Source organism: Boleophthalmus pectinirostris, unplaced genomic scaffold (genome assembly GCF_026225935.1).
Source record: "Boleophthalmus pectinirostris isolate CB_2022bp ecotype Guang Dong unplaced genomic scaffold, ASM2622593v1 HiC_scaffold_2, whole genome shotgun sequence".
NCBI classification, from domain to species: Eukaryota; Metazoa; Chordata; class Actinopteri; order Gobiiformes; family Gobiidae; genus Boleophthalmus; species Boleophthalmus pectinirostris.
The window spans coordinates 35,189,632-35,208,948 of record NW_026571152.1 but is presented as its reverse complement, the minus strand read 5'-3'; the positions used below and the strand labels follow the sequence as shown (position 1 = coordinate 35,208,948).

General features: G+C 38.4%; 1 protein-coding gene across 2 annotated transcripts in view; it reads right to left on the bottom strand.

The window, feature by feature from the left end:
* The window catches only part of btbd11b (BTB (POZ) domain containing 11b), a 264,698-nt gene that overhangs the window by 17,059 nt on the left and 228,322 nt on the right, over window positions 1–19,317 (bottom strand). For both annotated transcript variants that reach the window (XM_055155521.1, XM_055155522.1), the window contains exons 5-10: window positions 16,062–16,227; window positions 10,538–10,627; window positions 3,398–3,499; window positions 2,528–2,621; window positions 2,148–2,283; window positions 764–990 (exon numbers count right to left, since the gene is read on the bottom strand). In XM_055155521.1, the coding sequence (XP_055011496.1) occupies window positions 764–990; window positions 2,148–2,283; window positions 2,528–2,621; window positions 3,398–3,499; window positions 10,538–10,627; window positions 16,062–16,227 (815 nt within the window). The remainder of the gene's footprint in view (window positions 1–763; window positions 991–2,147; window positions 2,284–2,527; window positions 2,622–3,397; window positions 3,500–10,537; window positions 10,628–16,061; window positions 16,228–19,317) is intronic.

Sequence of the window (19,317 nt, the reverse complement as noted above, 5' to 3'; positions counted from 1 at the left end):
TGTGAGACTTTTGATGATACGATATCACGATATTTCAATTATTGTTACATCCCTAGTTTACAGTGGTAATAGGCATTTAATATAGAGAAAAATCCCGCACATCGTCTTACTTGCAAATTGCGAGATTTTTTTGGGACAAACTGTGCAATGTATCGGAACTAGGCCTTCGTCAGGCAAACAGGGCGAGAGGCTAGCCAGGCTGGCGCCACCTAGTGTCTCCACTTAATTTCATTTCTCTCCAGCGACTAGGTCAGGAATCGGAATACACTAGAAGGTTTGCAAAAGCCCCGGAAGTATGAGTTCAGGCACCAGCCAATCAACGAAGAGTCAGACATTCTGTGTTGGCAACGATTTCTGAGATCGAGGATTTAAAGCAGGAACAAAGAGAATGTTTGGTGAATTTTATCAAGGGCAAAGATGTTATTGTCCTTCTTCCTATGCGATTTGGGAAAAGCTTAATATACCAATTAGCCCCATTAGCAGTGCATTACATATGACACGACCAAATAGCAGCGATTGGTTAAATAAAAAAAGTACCCGCCTACAGTCGAGCAAACAAATTGTAATGCTGCAAGGTCAGACAGTTTCTACGAAGTGAAACCACCTGATGAACAGTACTAATGATTCAGAAATCCCTTGGTGAGCTACTTGGAAGGGGGTGGAGAGCTACTGGTCATATAGATACACAGGAGCTACAGGCTGGAGACCCCTGACCTATAGAATGTTTTCATATAATCTGAAACGCAGCAATATGTAGACTAACCCAGGCTGCGTATGTCTATGGTGATGTCCACATGACCATGTTCGGAGCTATGGTACATGGCCTCTTTCAGGGCTTTGAGTCGAGCTTTTCCACTTCGGATCAGATCGATTTGAGATGGACTCCGACCCTCAAGATCTGAACCGGAACCTTCTGCAAGAATCTCCTCCAATGACAAAACATCTCCTTTCTCCTTCTCCGTGTGGGACAGGAGCTTCCGGAAAATATTTCTATAAAGTACAAAAACAGTTCAGTTACATAAATTATAAGACAGTTCAGTAACAATTAGACTGTTTTCTACTGCTTTCTAACTGGGCTCTGATCTGTTTGGGCAAAAGTTCACACTCATTGTCTAACTTTTGTAGTGGAGGGTCCGTCAATTGCTTTTCTCCATGGAGATGTTATTGCTTCGTCTGGAATGTTTCACAGTACGGTATTACTCTTTTTTATTTTCATGGAGACTAAACCAGACAAAGTTCAAAGTCTGTGAAGAGGCAACCCGCTCACAGAATGTCTGTTGAATGTCATAAAACCACCTGTAATTAAATACATGTAAGGTAGCCTTTTTAATGTCATACTGTGGAACATTCCAGGCAGAGCAGTGACATATCCATACAAACAAGCAGGTGACGGACCACCAAACAAAAAGTTACACAGTGCACTTTTCAGATATGATAATAAAGGTGACAATGAATCACAAAGAAGCAATGGCAGAATCACAGCAACTTCCAGAAGATCTTTCTGTAAGGTACAAAAACAGTTAAATTGTCAGCAAAAAAAACCCAAAAAACATATTCTTTTCAAAACAAAGGGGATTTATTCCATATTAGAGGTGTGATATGAAAGTCTATAGGCGAAAAACAAGCAATTGTACAGTGCCCCATGTGGGCCATCTCTGGGTTTGTTTTGGCGGTGAATGTGATTCATTCTCTCTGGAGCCTCATAACGCAGAGTTATTGAGTTATCGTTGTTTATGTGAGGGGACTTTCAAATATTCTGCTCATAAGCAAAGCACTGGGGCTTTGTGAGAATCTACAGTGGGACATGAACAAGCCTCTTTATTCTCAGTATCTTTTCTTTAATTGGATTGGGTTAAATATAAAAACGATTCATTCATTTAAATTTTTAAAGTGTGAATTATTCTATAATGCAAACTTGATTAAATAGAAGAAATCTACATCCACAGAGAAAAAGGAACAGCTGATCAGTCACGGCGCACTAAGCATCTAATGGCACACAGTGATTCAGCAGCTGTACTGCAGTTTTATTGACACACTGCAGAATTAGTGTTGGAGAATAAACAAGATTAATGCTGAATGTGCAGGAAAAGTTGAGTCCGCTCCTTGTATTTATATCTATCCACTTGTTACATAACCGCAGAGCTCACCTGTGCCCGTGAGCTGCTGCCAGGCTGTAGGAGTTCATGTCTCCCTGTGGCGCTGTGGAGATGCCATTCCGATACATGGTGCCCACCATGGGGTCGGCCCCCCGCTCCAGCAGCAAACTCACCAGCTCAAAGTTACCTGCAGGAAGAATCATCCATTACACACCCACAGAGAGAGTGTGATTAGATTAAACAGACACTGATGCAGAGGAGCAAGCCTCAGCCTTTGTTTTGCATGTTCCTATTTGTCTCTATTTCAGCTCCAAAGAAAAATGACTCAGCTGTGCCAGTAATCATGCAGATATCAGGTGTTATATGAGCTGCCTATAGACGGCCAGCTGGTGCTGTCAGTGCTGTGTACAGTTAGACAGGGCTCAGCCTACCTGCAGCAGCCGCCAGCTGCAGAGGAGTCTCTGTGTAGTTCTCCATCCCGTCCTGTAGGGAGCCCTCCACGTTGGCTTTAGCGTCCAGCAGCAGCTACACAACACAACATGACAAACACACAAGAATGCACACACAAACACACACATACATGTGACACACACACATATATCCATGCACAAATGCACACACACAAAGGAAGAGGGGAATATAGAATATAGAACACATGTAAGTGTAATTCACCAGCTAACATTTAGGTGCATAATGAAATCCAGAAGTAGACTATTTAAAGTATTAGTACTATACATGCATACTTTTTTTTACTCACAAATAAATCTGCAGTAAATGTCAGATAAAATGTCTGGTGATTTATGAGGGATTCTCATTTTTCACTGTTGACATTTAGACACAAACAGTTTGAATGTTTATGTCTTGCATAAATATTCAATCTGCAAATGAATTTTAATATTTTAATATTTAAATACTGAAATGCCCCAGGACAGGTGGAACAGATAAATGTGTCCAGATTAAACTGAGGAGTGATGCTGTTTTCAATTAGAAGGTAATGATTCAAAATTCAATGAACAGATCACTTAAAGGGCAAACTCATTTAGCACGCCAGTTCAATAACAATTAGACTATTTTCCACTCCCCACTTCCTAAAACTGGCTCTGATCTATTTGGCCAAAAGTTCACACTGACAGGAAGAGTGCATTTCCCCAAATAACTTTGCACTGGTCACATAATTACACCAGCCAACTCTGGATATATTTAGATCAGAGAAAACTTTTTTATCTTGAGACATGATAATTAAGATGACAATGAGGCATAATGAGGCGATGGCAGAGTCACAGGTGAGGAGACATCAGTACCTGCACCACAGGCACATGTCCGTGTAACACAGCGAATGTGAGGGGCGTGGCCTGCCGCGTTTCAGGGAACACTGAGGGATGCTTGTGCACTGAGTTTGGCACCTGGGGAGGGACACAAGGGGGAGGAATCAGGGAGAGGGGGAGACAGGGAAGGGTGAGGGACAAATGGGAAGAGAGAGAGATGAAGCCGTTAAATAGGCCTGTCACGATACCAAATTGTGAAGTAAATATGGACGATAATACTGAAACTAATATTTGCCACTGGTGCAAAACCCCTGATTCAAAATGTACAATAAAAAATGTTAAAATGGTTAAAAATAAGTTTCAGTAACTAAACAGAAGAATGCAACACTATAGTTTGTATCTATGAAGTGTCATAGAACTTCTCAAATAAAAAAAACAAAAACAAAACATTTCCTACTGGTGCAAAAATGGAACACACATAGACTGTATATGTAAATGGATATAGTTAACGCCGCTTTCAAAATAGGGAGTGAGCATGGGAGGGCTTCAGGCTCCATCGACTCTAGTTCACTTTACATTGAAAAACTGCTACTATTAACTATTATCTCTCTGTTACTGCTGCTGTGAGCGTTGTCATTTTGGTTTAATTAAAGCTCTCTACATGATCCTGGTGTTTTTATTTTGCTATTTTGTCCGTAAATCAAGTAAATACAGTTCAATCCCATAATAAATTTATGATCTTCATCACCTAAACTGTTAGACTGCGAGAGTTAGTAGTTTTCAAAATAATTACTTTTAAAACGATTGCAATTTTTTGGGACACCCTGTATGTAGAGTATATATCTAAACACTAATAAGAGTTTTGGAGATATGCAAAATTTGAAAATTGAGTACTTTGTTTAAGGCTGCAAAAACAGTACAAAAATAATAATAGAACTATGCCGAGTAATCTTCCAGAAAAAGGTTCATTACAATGCACTTTTGTTTAAATTTTGTACGTTAACATTATTATCCGTTTGTACAACCATAAACGGGGGGAAAAAGGAATAATAATAATAAGAAGAAGAAGAACAAGGAAGAAAGAAATTTCTGGTAGAGATTTTGGTTTGTAAAATATAAACGCAAAGACTTTAAACAGTTCAACACCGTAGAAACCTTTTAAAAAGAGTATAGACTGTTGCGTTTTGGAGAATACGAAGCTCTGGAGTTGATGAATTGTGCATTGAGTTTTGTTTGTTTTAATTTATATTTTGTCTCTTATTTGTACAGTGAGTGGAGTTGTGAATGCAAACTTGTGCATGTGTTTGGTTGGTTTGTTTTAGCTCGGACCCTTCCTGTCATGACCCATGTAGTCGTGGTTTATGTTTTGTTTTTGTTTGCCGCAAATGATCCAATAAAAAGTAAATAAATAAATAAACTTGTGGCTGTCTGATTATTATTAGAATTTTAGGGCCCCCCGACTTGAAGATCAGAGGATCGATGCCTGCTCCCGTGTCTTTAGGCAAGACACTTCACTCCCATTCCTCTATCAAAATGGCGCAAATGAGCAGCCTCGCTTCTATCAGTCTGCCCCAAGGCAACTGTGGCTAAAGTGAGCGTGGGAAGTGAGCACGGGGGCGCTTCAGGCTCCATCAACTCCAGTTCACTTTACACTGAAAAGCTGCTACTATTAACTACTACCTCTCTGTTACTGCTGCTGGGAGTGTCGTCATTTTGGTCTTAAAATTTTCGTATTAACCTTTTCTACATGATCCAGCTGTTTTTATTTTGCTGTTTTGTCTGTAAATCAAGATATGAACATTAATAACAGACCAATTAACTTTCCACTTTCCCTGAGGTCGCAGCAGGTTTGACTGACAGATTTTACTGATCACTTTTAAAGCTCATTTAGGTCTTGCACCAAGTTACATTTCAAAACTTTTAACCCCGTATGAGCCCTCCTGCAGCCTTAGATCCTCAGGAAGGTCCCTGTGGCTGTTCCAAAGTCCAGTCTCCGGACTAAGGCTCAGTCCAGGCGCCTCGGCTTTGGAACAACCTGCCTGAGGAAGTAAGGCTCGCACCATCAGGATCATCTTTTAAATCACTTCTTATGACTCATTTTTACCGATTGGCCTTCCTTTAACTGGTTTTAGCATGATTTTATTTCTTATTTATTGTTTATTGTATTTCTTTTCATTTATTTATTATAAGTTATGAGATTGTTTGCATCATTGTCTGTTTTTTGGAAGTTTTCTGTATGCTTTTTTATGCTTTTTGCATTGTTCTTGACTACTTGTACAGCACTTTGTAAATCTTATTTTTTAAAAGTGCTTTATAAATTTAAAAAAAATGCTGTTGTTGTTGTTGTTATTATTATTATTATTGCTAAGAGGATGGGGCATTATCTTCAACAGCCTCGCTTCTGATTGGCTCTTTGGTTGCTATGACACTCGGGGTCAGAATTCCAAATATAGAACTCGAAATGCTCCAAATTTGCACCAATAACTACCAGCCTCGATAAGCTTCATTTGACCGGAGGTGACGTTATATTAGTCCACTTCTTTATACAGTCTATGGGTACACACAATAAACACTGAGCCCCCAAAATATTGTTCTGTTTGTCGTATGTTGAAGTTGAAATAGTAATTATTGTGACAGACCTCGCGTTAAAACTAAGACACTCGCTGTTGCAGGAGAAGAGTTGGACTAGGATTTTCACCAGGAGTAATTAAGAGGGACCCTGGGGCTAAAGAGGACACCCTGTCACTATCTCACTCCATAATGAACACAATGGATTGATGTGTCGAGATAGCACTCATGCAAAAGCTCTATTCGGAAACTGGCTCTGCACTGAAGCTGCTCTGACCTCAGCCAGTGCCGCTCTGTGGTCTCTGACTCAGGAGAGAAAGAGGAAAAAGAGCTTTGAGCCAAATGTGAGCGTGACATGGGACAGCTGAGTGGGCCGAGCATGTGCACAAAGACTTTTACGTTTTTTCTGATATGTTTTCAGTGTTGATGGCTTTTGGATTTTTATTTAGAATACAACATAATATTACAATAGCTTCTTTCAGATCTTATCTTTTATTCAGTTCAGTGTCAGCAGTTAGAGGTGTGAGAAATACAGGGTGTCCCAAAAATTTTACATCATTTCGCAGGCCAATAATTCTGGCAATTCTTGTGGAAATAACCTCAAATGTTCACAGAATGTTTAGAAACAGATCCAAGATTTTATATTTAATGTTTTATTTTTGTTCTGTTTTCAGGTTGAGCCGTTCAGTCCCAAAGAGAAGTCACTTTGCGTCTTGGAATCTGCTCACACCATAGACCGTATATATGAGTGGACATAGCTAATGTGCGAGGCGCCACGTGCCAAATAGGAAGTGCGCAAAGAGGAGACTTTTCTGGCTCCTTCTGACTCTGGCTCCAATTTACTTATATTAGGATCTTGTCGCCCCTTTGTCTGTAACTGCTGCAGTGAGCCTCGTCATTTTGGTCTTAAAATGTTCATATTAACCCGCTCTACATGATCCTGATTTTTTTCCCCGATATTTTGTCTGTCAAAAAAATCCTATCCATAACACAGCCTGGCTCCAAATTTGCTCCCGTAACCATGAGCATCGCGAGCCTCATTTGAGCGGCGCTGAACGCTGTGGGTGACTGTCACACTCGCTTAGTCCACTTCTTTTATACAGTCTATGGCTCATACACAATCAACCAAGACTGTGCAGCAAACCTTTAATGCAAAATTTGGCAAACAAATTTGGACTTGGTACAAAAAATTTGGGCTAAAGGATCTGGTAGGTCAACATCAACATCTTCATTGAGCTAGACTTTGTAAATTTCAAGATAATTGCTTTTAAAATGATTTCAAATTGTTCAATCCCGTAATAAATTTATGATGTTCAACACCTAAACTGTTCCATTTCATTGAGCTAGACTTAGTAGTTTTCAAGATAATTGCTTTTAAAATGATGTCAAAGTTTTTGGGAACCCTGTATGTATAAGTGTGTAAAAAACACTGATAATAGTTTTAGAGATATGCAAAATTAGAAAATTCAATACAGACAAAAACAGATACAATAAAAGGCTGCAAAAACAGTAAAAAAAAAAAAAAAAAAAAAAAATAAAAAATATATATATATATATATATATATATATATATATATATATATATATATATATATATATATGTAATAGTAGAACTATGTCGAGTAATCTTCCAAAAAAGGTTCATTACAATGCACTTTTGTTTACATTTTATGGCTGTTCGATTATTATTAGAATTTTAGGGGACCCCGACTTAAAAGTCAGAGGATCGATTCCTGCTCTTTTTTTCTTTAGGCAAGACACTTCACCCCATTCCTCTATGAAAATGGCACAAATTAGCAGCCCCACTTTTGTCAATCTGCCCCAGGACAGTTGTGGCTAAAGTAGTAGTTTACCATCACTGGGTATGGAGTGAATGAAGCCCGTAAAGCAAGAAAAAAATTAAAATAGTCAGAAAATGTAGACATATTGCTTTTTAAAAAAATCAATATCAGCCACATCTATAGGCAAGGTTTTGTACACTGTAGAGTTAGGTTTAAAAAAAAAAAAAAGCCTATATTATTTTCGCAAATCTCAAACTCAAAACGTGGTGCATAAAAGTACAGTGGTATAATTAAAACTGCTCAGTGCTTTGGCCTGAGGATCTGAGACGAGTGACGATGACGATGTGATGTAATGTTGTTGGAGTGAATCATGAAGTTAAGGATCACGAGAACTTCAGAGAACGACCTTGTGTTTCACCAGAGTAAACTTCCACTCACATAGATACAACTGATATTACGCAAAACTGACTCTTGTGAGCTTTAAGTCATGTTATAATGTTGTTACCTCATCAACAACAGACCTGCAGTAGTGTTTTGTTTCAATCATACATGTTTGAGTCACACTTTATTATTAGTTTGTACATTTCCAAAGTTCAAAATGCTCTTTAGTTCAGTAAAGATTGGCAATCCCAGAGCTGAAATTATCCAAATTATTCTAGTAAAGGTTTATGGAGTTTAAAAACACAGTGGAGCACTTCCTGTATTACCACATGACATCACAAGGTGGAGTGTTTTCTGTTTGAGAGACGAACGTAGCGTAAATTTGTGTTTCAGTGATCGAAACAAAACACAAATCCAGGAATGTTTGAGATGAGGAAACAACATTATAACAGAAAAATAGTGCAAGATGGGCCCTTTAAAGCTGCACCATGTAACTTTTCTGCTTGGAGATGTTATTGCTTTGCCCAGGATTATTGCTTTGTCTGGGATGTTCCACAGCAGGCATTATTAAACATACCCAACGGCACGGAGACGAGCAGATGACAGCACCACAAAAGTTGGATTTGGGGAGAGGTTTGCACGCTCACAGCAAGAATGCATTTTTAAAGTACTTTTGGGCAACACCTGTGACTGAATAAATGCAAGGTTTAAAGCAATAACGAGGACCATTCCAGGCAAAGCAATAACATCTCCATGGTGATAAATAGGTGGCGCAAAAATTACCCCGTGCACCTTTAAATCAAGAACATGGGCCCCAAAGTAACACCACAGTCTCATGATCCTTATTGTAATAGAGTGAAATGAATGCAGATGAATAATGGCCAGTTTTCTCCTTTTCTTTTCTTTCTACTGTTTACGAAATAGTGATTACACAGAGAAGATAATATTTTGGGGCACAGTTATATATATATAAATACATGTTATTTATGGCTAACATTAGACATTGAGGAATTAAATGTACTTTTAACAGTGTGTATGTCCAAACTGAATTCTCATTTAAAGGGACAGTTCGGATTTCTGGACATAGGATCTAACCCTAACCAGAGTGTTTGAGACATGTGGAGACACTTTTTAAAATACCCGAAGCAAATCTATTATTACGCCAGACTGTCGATGTGAATGTCTGTGTTGATAGAATAATGTCTGAAATAAAACTAACCTTGCATCACATGAATCGTCGCATGTTGAGGGACTATTTTCTTACATATCAGTCCGCCACTGCCAAATTTTCTATCGGGAAGTACAACTCACTGCTGCTCGGACATAAATCCTTCAAATGCAAGGTTGGTTTTACTTCTAAGATTATTCTATCAACACAGACATTTACATCGACAGTCTGGTGTAATAATAGATTTGTTTCGGGTGTTTTGTGGAGTGGGTAAGACTGTTTTTAGTGGCAGGATAACTATGACCATTGACATGCACTAGTCTAGCACCAGCGACCTCTGCAAATACAAGGAATGGATGGAATATTTTTTTAAAAGTGTCTCCACATGTCTCCAACACTCTGGATCGCTAGGAAATGAGGTCCTATGTCTAAAATTCTGGACTGTCCCTTTAAGCCAGGGGTCCCCAACCTGTAGCTCAGGAGCTACCAGTAGCTCTCCACCCCCTTCTAAGTAGTTCGCCAAGGGCTTTCTGAATTACACATATTGTGCTGAATAACTAAAATTTGATTAATTAAATGACTTTTACCATTGAACATTTATCATTTTGATGCTTAACTCTGTACACTATCTGTCATCTATCTAACTATCTCATTTAAGGCTTGCTGTAGCTCTTATATTTGCTCAATTACTTGTGATCACTAAAACTAGTAGCCCTCTGGCATTTTAGTTTTGTAAAAGTAGCTCACTGGAGGAAAAAGGTTGGAGACCCCTGCTGTAAGACATATTCTAATGTTGTTTCTTCATCAAAAACATACCTGGAGTTGTATTTTGTTTTATTCACACATGTTTGAGTAACCCTTTATTATTAATCTGTACGTTTCCAAAGCTCAAAATGCTCTGTTCCCCCTTGTGATGTCATGAAGTGGTAGTTTTCACAGTTATCTTTTACCTTTAGTTCAGTAAAGACTGGCAATTCCAGAGCTGAAATTATCCAAATGATTCTAGTGAAAGAGAGTTTAAAAGCACAGTAGAGCACATGTACTTGTATCACCACATGACATCACAAGGTGGAACAGAGTGTTTTCAGTTCGAGAGAAGAACTCAGCCTAAACATGCAGGATTTGTGTGTTAAACATGTGTGAATGAAACAAAATACAACACCAGGTACTGTATGTCTGTGATGAGGAAACAACATTCTATCATAGACTTTTAAAAAATAGCGTGACATCTCTTCTCTTTTAAATCCAAAATAACATAACAGGTTCATGAGCACTCACCTCACTGTTAATATCAGCCCCGGCATCGAGAAGCATCTGCACCATGGCCTCGTCTCCGCGGACACACGCGTACATCAGAGGAGTCATCCCCTAAAGAGCCACAAGTTAGACAATGTTGTGAGAACAGTCGATGCCGCTATAAGAGGCTCAAACACCAACAAAAAAAGTCTATATCGATCCACATCTCTGCTGCTGCTTAAGTGTTGATGTTTCATAAAAGTTTTACTCTATTAATTCATTTTTAAGAGATCCAAATCAATATCTCCCCTAAGGCTGCCCCGAGCTGTCTCATATAAAAAACACAAAGCCCTGTTTGTGATTAATCTTCCTTTAGTAAGTTACACCTGCACTAGTTCCCCAGCGATACTGTTTGGAGTGTTATTGATACTTTACAGTGTCATCAGGCTGGGGGGGGTTCTATGTGTATCACTATGGTGGAATATTCAGAAGTTACCATGGTGACACAATCCACACATTAGCAAACATGGCCCAAAAAAGATTTAAGATTGCCTGAAAACTCAATAAAAATACAAAATGGATTTAAACCGAACATTTTCAGCAGTCTGCGATCAATGCAAGCGTTTGACTTTCAACAAAAAGGTGAAGGTGACTAACTTTCTGGTCAGACTGTGTTAAAATAAAATTCAGATTAAAATCTAACAGAGGCTCAAACATCGCAGAGCCTCTAGTTAGCGTCGCACTCTCGGGGAATGTTGAGGACATCAGCTGCAAACACTTTACAAATGTGTAAACAAAAACCTTCTAAATTCCAGGATGGAGGCAGCTAGAGCCAAAAGTGAAGTGGAACATAATGTGATTTCAATGGGAAAACTGGGATTAATCATAGAATTTCACAAAATATGAATAATCAAGGGAAATTTGGCAAATGAAAACCTCTCAGATGCATGTGAGTGATACCAGAGCCCAGCTTAAAAACATTTACAGTTGTGTTTCATGTTGTTTGTTCATGTAAGAGGAGATGATGACAAAGGAAAACTCTGGATTTGTAGGTTTTACTAGGCAAATTTTCACAAAAATGTTCAGTCCACTACAGTTTTTCACTTCAGCTACAGATATATCACACATTTCATCATAAATTACACTTTTTGTGAAGCTCAAATACAGTTTTGAGGTTAGAAACTTGTATTTTTCCATCCTTAACAGAGAATCAAATGAACTAATACAGTATGTGTACCTTGGAAATTCAAAATGGTTGTTAATTTTGTTATAATGTCATAAAACCATTCGCATTTAGATCTGCTAATCAGTTAATCATTGAAAATATACTATGATCAGTTTCACTTTGCCTCCAGTTGCCTCCATTATAAAATTTTGTACATTGATGACAAAGGATTTTAAAGGGTCTAGTGGGTTATTATTATTATTATTATTATTATTGTTGTTGTTGTTGTTATTGTTGTTGTTGTTGTTGTTGTTTCTTGTATTTATTTTTGTATTTTTTTTGTATTTTATTTTATTTTATTATTTTGTTTTATTATTTTGTTTTATTTTATTTCTGTTTTAAATGTCTTTCTTTTTTATGTATTTTTTAAGTTTCAATTTTTTTTTGTTTATTAGTTTTTTTTTAATTAGTTTTCTAAATTTATGTTTTATTTTTATTGTATTTATTTTATTTTTTTAAATTTTATTATTATTTATTTATTTTTATGTATTTTTTAAGTTTCTTTTTTTTATTCGTTTATTTTTTTGTTTTTATTATTTTTTATATATATTTTATTTTCTCTATTTTTACGTTATTTTTTATTAATTCTTTATTTCAGACACAAATATCATTCATTCCATAGTTAAAGAAGAAAAAAAAAGAAGAAAAATTGCTATGCTGCCGGTATAATGCAGACCTGTTTGACAATTCTGCTGCACACAGAACCTGCGTCAGAGTGAGCTTTTCTGTGTATGACGAGAGAGCGCTGCAGCCTGTGGTTTTAACCCTTTTCCCTCTCCACCTACAGGACCCTCTACCATTAACATAGACTGTTTCTCTAGCCTCAATTTCTCGCACAATTGCATCCGAGGACTCATTAGAAGTGCCATATATATACTGTATATATGGGCCCTAAGGAAATAGCAACAGGAAATGTACTGAGAGCAAAGAAGTTACAATATGAAGTTCTAGCTGGATGATTATTGTTCTGGATGTGAAAAACTGAGCAGAAAATGGTTTCTAACAAGCTTGTGGCTGTAATTATGTTTAAAGAGCTCATATTATGTTACTTTCTGATCTATGTTATAATGTTTCCTCATCATAAACTGACCCGGAGTTGTGTTTTGTTTCATTCTCACATGTTTAACACACAAACCTGCATATTTAGGCTGATTTCTTCTGTCAAATAGAAACGCTCTGTTCCACCTTGTGATGTCATATGGTCATACAGGAAGTGCTCCAGTGCATTTTTAAAATCCATACATGTTCACTAGAATAATATGGATGATTTCAGCTCTGGGATTGCCACCCGAGAGACCCGATGCAAAACAGTGTGGCGTGGGACATATTTTGAAAGCTCATTGAGGGCGTGGGTGGGAGCGGGACTGCACAATGCGGGGGCGGGCGGATGGGATGATCAACTGCAGTCCCTCAAACTAAATAAGAGTGTAAAATAAAAGATACAAATGATTAATGTGTGCCTATCATACATCATTTGTGCTGGATATTTTATTTGGCATTAATAAAAACATTTTAAGCAGCCTAAATTTGAGGACGAATCTAGCGCACATTTTAGTCCTTTCCACTTCTCTGTGTTTGATAGAACTTAAGAAATCGATTGTCTCCATCTTGCGGGATATGTAGGCGGGAGAGGGACAAAATATCACAGATGCAGGCAGGAGCGGGAATGAAAATTAAATTTTTTTGCGGTTGCGATCACGAGCGGGACTGCACAATGCCGGTGAAAATTGTGTCCCTCTCAAATCTATTGCCAATTTCTACTGAATTTAAGATAAAAAGTAGCTGTGTACTTGAAAACTACCGGTTCATGACATCACAAGGTGGAACAAAGCATTTTAAGATTTGGAGATTTAGACAGATTAATAATAAAGTATTACTCAAACATTTGTGAATGAAACTCCAGGTTTATTTTTGATGAAGTAACAACATTATAAAAGGGCTTAAAGCTCATAATAATGCATTTTTTGTAACATAGGTCCTTTAACTTGTTTACAATACATCTGCTTATATATCCCCAATGTATAATATACCTAATTCCCTCCTCTATAGTGCCACATTTATTTGTATATATTCACTACAATCTACACTGTAATATACTGTATATTGTCTATACTCCACATTCTGTAAATATCGCACTTGCACGTCTGATTTCGTTATCTGTATTTATACATGTGTAATGACGATAAAGTTGAATCTAATCTAATCTAATCTAGTCTTAACAGAGCAAATCAGTTCACCTGTTGTAGTTCCAACTAAAACAAATTGTGTTAAACAAACTCAGATTAAAGTCTATCTTGAGTAACAGAGCTTCAGACAGAGCAGAGCCTACAGTTACCATCACACCTCAGGGAATGTCGCTCAGTTGCATCCGTGGACTCATTAAAAGTGCCGTATACGAGCCCCAGGAAACAGCAACAAGAACTGAACAGATAATAAAGATGTCTAGTCTAGTTTGATGATTGTTACGAGCTGTGATTTTAAGTTTATTCATTATTGCAAACACCATGGCCGAACAACAGTGAAATCCTTGATTCTCTTTCATTCACATAATGGACATTTCGGCATGAATAAATTATAATATTGGAATAAACACACAGATGAATAACACGTAGGCGTTCTCTTTTGGAGCATAGATTCATTTGAGATTACCTATTCTACAAAATGAGTCTCTCAGTAATTATTTCCTATATTTTATGATGATATTGTGGCCTGTATAATTTTGCCTTGATCAAAAACTGAATAATCCTGACACCCAGAATAGACGTCTCATCAAGCACGTGTACAAAATTACTGCATATGTGAATGTTCAGGTCTTATATTACGCAAATTTGACTCTTGTGAGCTTTAAACCATGTTAATGCTGTTTCCTCCTCAAAAACATACCTGGAGTTGTGTTTTGTTTCATTCACATATGTTTGAGTTATGTTGTATTATTAGTCTGTCTACATCTCCTAAGATCAAAATTCCTCTGTTCCACCTTGTGATGTCATGAAACTGTAGTTTTCAAGTTAACAGCTCCTTTTACCTTTAGTTGTGTAGAAATGGGCAATTCCAGGCCTGAAATCATCCAAATTACTCTAGTGAAGGTGTATGAAGTTTAAAAACACAGTAGACACACAAGGTTGAGCAGAAAGTTTTCAGACTAAAACCTTTTGTTTAGTAGAGTTTGGCAATTCCAGGTCTGAAACGATCCAAATGATTCTAGTGAGGGTGTATGGAATTTAAAAAGACAATAGAGCACTTCCTGTATTACCATGACATCACAAATTGGAACAGTGTTTTCTGAGAAGAACTCCTATTTCAATATGCAGGTTTGTGTGTTAAACATGTGTGAATGAAACAAAACACAGCTCCTGATATGTTTGTGATGAGGAAACAACATTATAACATAGATCAGAAAGCAGCGTAATATGGGCCCTTTAATGGATATGATGCTACATATCCGTATACCGGATATATGAGTGGACACAACTAATGCACTAGCCGCCACGTTCCAAATAAGAAGTGCTCCAGGAGGCTCTTCCGGCTCCTTCTGACTCTGACTCTATCGACTTACATTGGGATCTTGTGGCTCCTCTCTCTGTACTTGCTGCTGTGAGCCTCGTCATTTTTGGTCTTAAAATGTTTGCATTAACCCACTCAACATGATTCTGAGTTTTTCATTTCACTATTTTGTCCCTAAACCAATCAGACACCTTCATTCCCCGAGGTCCTTCCCTTTAGCATTAACAACAGGTTTGATTGACAGCCAGTGTGTTTCATTGCTAAGTAAGCCCTCCTGTTTTCCGGTGAGAAGGGCGGGCACACTTAATGACCTCAATCATGACTGGCTCTTCTGGTTGCTACGATACTCGTGGTTAGATTTCCAAATATGGAGCCTGGCTCTAAATTTGCTCCTGTAACTGTTAGCATTGTGAGTTGCATTTGAGAGGAGCTGAACGCTGTGGGTGACGTCACACTCCTTTAGTCCACTTTTTTGTACTGTCTATGGTGTTACTGAATATATAACTTAAAGGTGCATAGTGTAACTTTTCTGGCGGAGGGTCCGTCAAATGTTTTTCTCCATGGAGGTGTTATTGCTTTGTCTGGAATGTTTCACAGGATGGGATTAAACCTTTCTATCTTCATGCAGCTCAAACCAGATCAAGTTACAGGACAGATCTGCGGAGAGGTGACCCTGCTCACAGCTACCCTGAGTTTTGAGCTATAAAACCACCTATAATTGAATAATATAAGGCAGAAACTGTTTAATGTCATACTGTGGAACATTCCAGGCAGAGCAATGACATCTCCATAGAAACAAGCAGGTGACAGAACCAAAAAGTTACACAGTCCACCTACCTGCTCATTCATGCTGTTGATGCCGTCGGGGCCCAGCAGGTTCACGGCCTGTTTCACCAGATCCGTGCGTCCACAGTTGAGCATGCGAAACCCAAGGTCCTGCAGGAACTTGGCCTCTGTGGAAGCTGCATCCAGTTTCCTCGAGGCGCAGAAGAAGTCATCCGTTCTGAAGGACAAAGAATGAATGAAATGAGAGGAGGATGTGGTCAGGGCCCGCCGCTATAACGCAGTTTATTTACCCCATAAAACTGACAAATGCCACTTTGGTCCAGATACAGTAAAAGGGCTGCTCTGTGAAGCTGGAAATAATGGGAAAATCTTGTTGTCCACGCAAGCTAGAACTATATATGAAAGAACTGACGCACTTTCTCTCACTAACTCTTACACAACTGTTAGAAATGAATTGTACATATAGTGAGTGTACAGTGAGTGTGTTGTATGTATAGTGTGTGCTGGTTTTATGTACTTTTGTGTGATTGTGGCTGTACTTTTCCCTGTCCTCTAGAAGATTTCACATCAACCTGCCGAGGGATTGAAGATGGACATTATTTATTTATTTAATAGGGACAGTGCAGATTAATGAAAATCTACAACATTGCAGTGTAAATATGTCAGATTATAGCAAAGTGAAGCAAGTGACACCACAAATTTAACAGAAAAAACAAAAACAAAAAAACAATAACAAGTGACAGTTCTCTACTAAAAGCGTCCACGAGTCTGGTTTTGCTTTAGTGGGATTTTAAAGTCTTTCTTATTGATAATTAGCCAGGTTTCTCTCCAGCAACTAGGTCAGGAAACGGAATATGCTAGACAGTTCGCAAAAACCCCGGAAGTGCGAGTTCGGGCACCAGCCAATCAGCGAAGAGCCATACATTATGTGTTGTCAACGATTCCAGAGGTTGAGGACTTAAAGCAGGAACAAAGAGAATTTTTGGTGAATTTTATCAAGGGGAAAGACGTTATTACTATTCTTCCTACGGGATTTGGGAAAAGTTTAATATACCACTTAGCCCTGTAGCCATTACACACGTCACAACCAAATACCAACGATTGGTTAAATGATAAAAAGTACCCTCCTACCATCGAGTGAACGAATTCTAACACTGCAAGGTCAGAAGATTTCTACAAAGTGAAACCAGCTGATGAATCAGGCTTATTGATAATGGGAGACTGTTCCAGAACTTAGTGCCTCAGAGTGAGAGCGCACTTTGTTCATTAATACAAATAAATAAATAAATAAATAAAAGGGATTATTTACGTTAAAGGTTGTATAGAGGATTTTTTTAAGGGAAGAGAAATACAGCGACAGTCCTTGTGCGCATTCAGAATTACTGTTGAAGTTTCCTGTTTAGAGGTAATTCAGCGACCGACGCGTCAGTTTTTAGACCCTTCGTCTGCTTCGGTCGCGCCATCGCTGGATGAGATCTCCAAGAATCACCTCAGTTTGGCTTTGCTCCTTTTCCTCTTCTCTTCTTCTTTCAGCGACCTCAAAAACCGACTTTCTTTTGGGGCGAACCGGTCATGGATTCTCGTCCGCCGTCGCGACAAACTTTGTGCGAACTGCGAGGAAGCTACAGTTCGAAAAAGCCTCTAAGAACCGCTGCGTAAACCACGTAATCCCTGCGCTCCGACGAGTCAGTTACACTAGGGAGTTTGATTGACAACCCAACAGCCAATAGAAAATGAGGGAGCCTCGTTTTCTATTGGCTGATGTTTATCTGGCCTCAACACGTCCACAGTTGATAGATTTTCATTATTTATTTATTTTTTGGTCATCATAATTACAAAGCTGCTACGTCCCTTTAATGGTATTTTAATCTTTCACTGACAGTTTGAAACTAAAAAAAAATCCTCCATACAACCTTTAAGTGGCCTCCATTATGCGATTTTCTGCGTTATAATGTTGTTTCTTCATCAAAAACAGACCTGAAGTTGTGTTTTGTTTCATTCACACATGTTCAACGCACAAATCCTGCATATTTAAGCCAAGCTCTTCTATCAAACTGAAGACACTATGTTCCCTCTGTTCACTAAAATCATTTGGATAATTTCAGTTTGGGAATTGCAAATCTCTAACCTTCATGATATCACGAGGTGGAACAGAGCATCTTGAGCTTTGGAGATGCAGACAGACTAATAATAAAGGTTTACTCGAACATCCGAATGAAACAAAACCCAACTCCAGGTCTGTTTTTGAGGAGGTAACAACATTATAACATGGCTAGAAGCTCATAAGAGTCAGTTTTGTGTAATATAGGACCTTTAAATTGTTCAGTTGTTTGCAGCAGAAATATAATCCCGGAATGACTAGCCCACTAACCAGCTGCAGACTTTCAGTGAATCCTTGGGCCTAACTCTTCTTGGCTGTGTGTACGTGTCTGTTTATGTAATTATGAGATTGGTGGTCACTGGAGCAGACACACATTTCTCCCAGCCCAAGGGCGACTCAGACCGCAGAATAAGTCTAACTAATTGTGATCAAAGACTGAATGTAATTTGAATAAGGTGAGTTCTCCTTTATTAGTCCTCCAAAAGAAAGAGATGATGTTTTTTTTCTGCATTCGCTCCATCCTTCAACCAAATGCCGCCGGGTGAGTCTGTGAGGAACTGTGAGCTACTGCAGTACAGATACACTAGTTTGTTTAGTATGCCGGGAGAGTTTGACCTGTTGTGCATGTTTTTGTTGTGCATTTTCTATGGAGCAACGTTCAGCAGTAATGCACAAAAGACTCTCTGGAAACTCAAGAAAAAACACAAAATGGATTTAAACAGCACATTTCCAGGAGCCTGTTTTCAATACAAACATTCATGGTCTTGTTTATGAGTTTGATTTTCAACAAAAACGATGACAGCGACTGAAAAACTAGCTTTCTAACTAATGACATCAAGGTGAGGGTCCGTTAAGTGCTTTTCTTCATGGAAATGTTATTGCCTTGTCTGGAATGTTTCACAGTATGGCATTAAACCTTTCTATCTTCATAGAAACCAAACCAGACCAAGTTATAGGTCAGATCTGAAGAAGCTAGCCAGGCTGGCGCCACCTATTGCCTCTGCTCAATTTCATTTCTCTCCAGCAACTAGGTCAGGAATCAAAATACACTACAACAGGGGTCTCCAACCTGTAGCTCGAGAGCTACCAGTAGCTCTCCACCCCCTTCCAAGAAGCTCACCAAGGGACTTTGGAATTATACATATTGTGCTGAATAATTCAAATTTGATTGATTAAATGCCTATTTCCATTGTAAATGTGTCATTT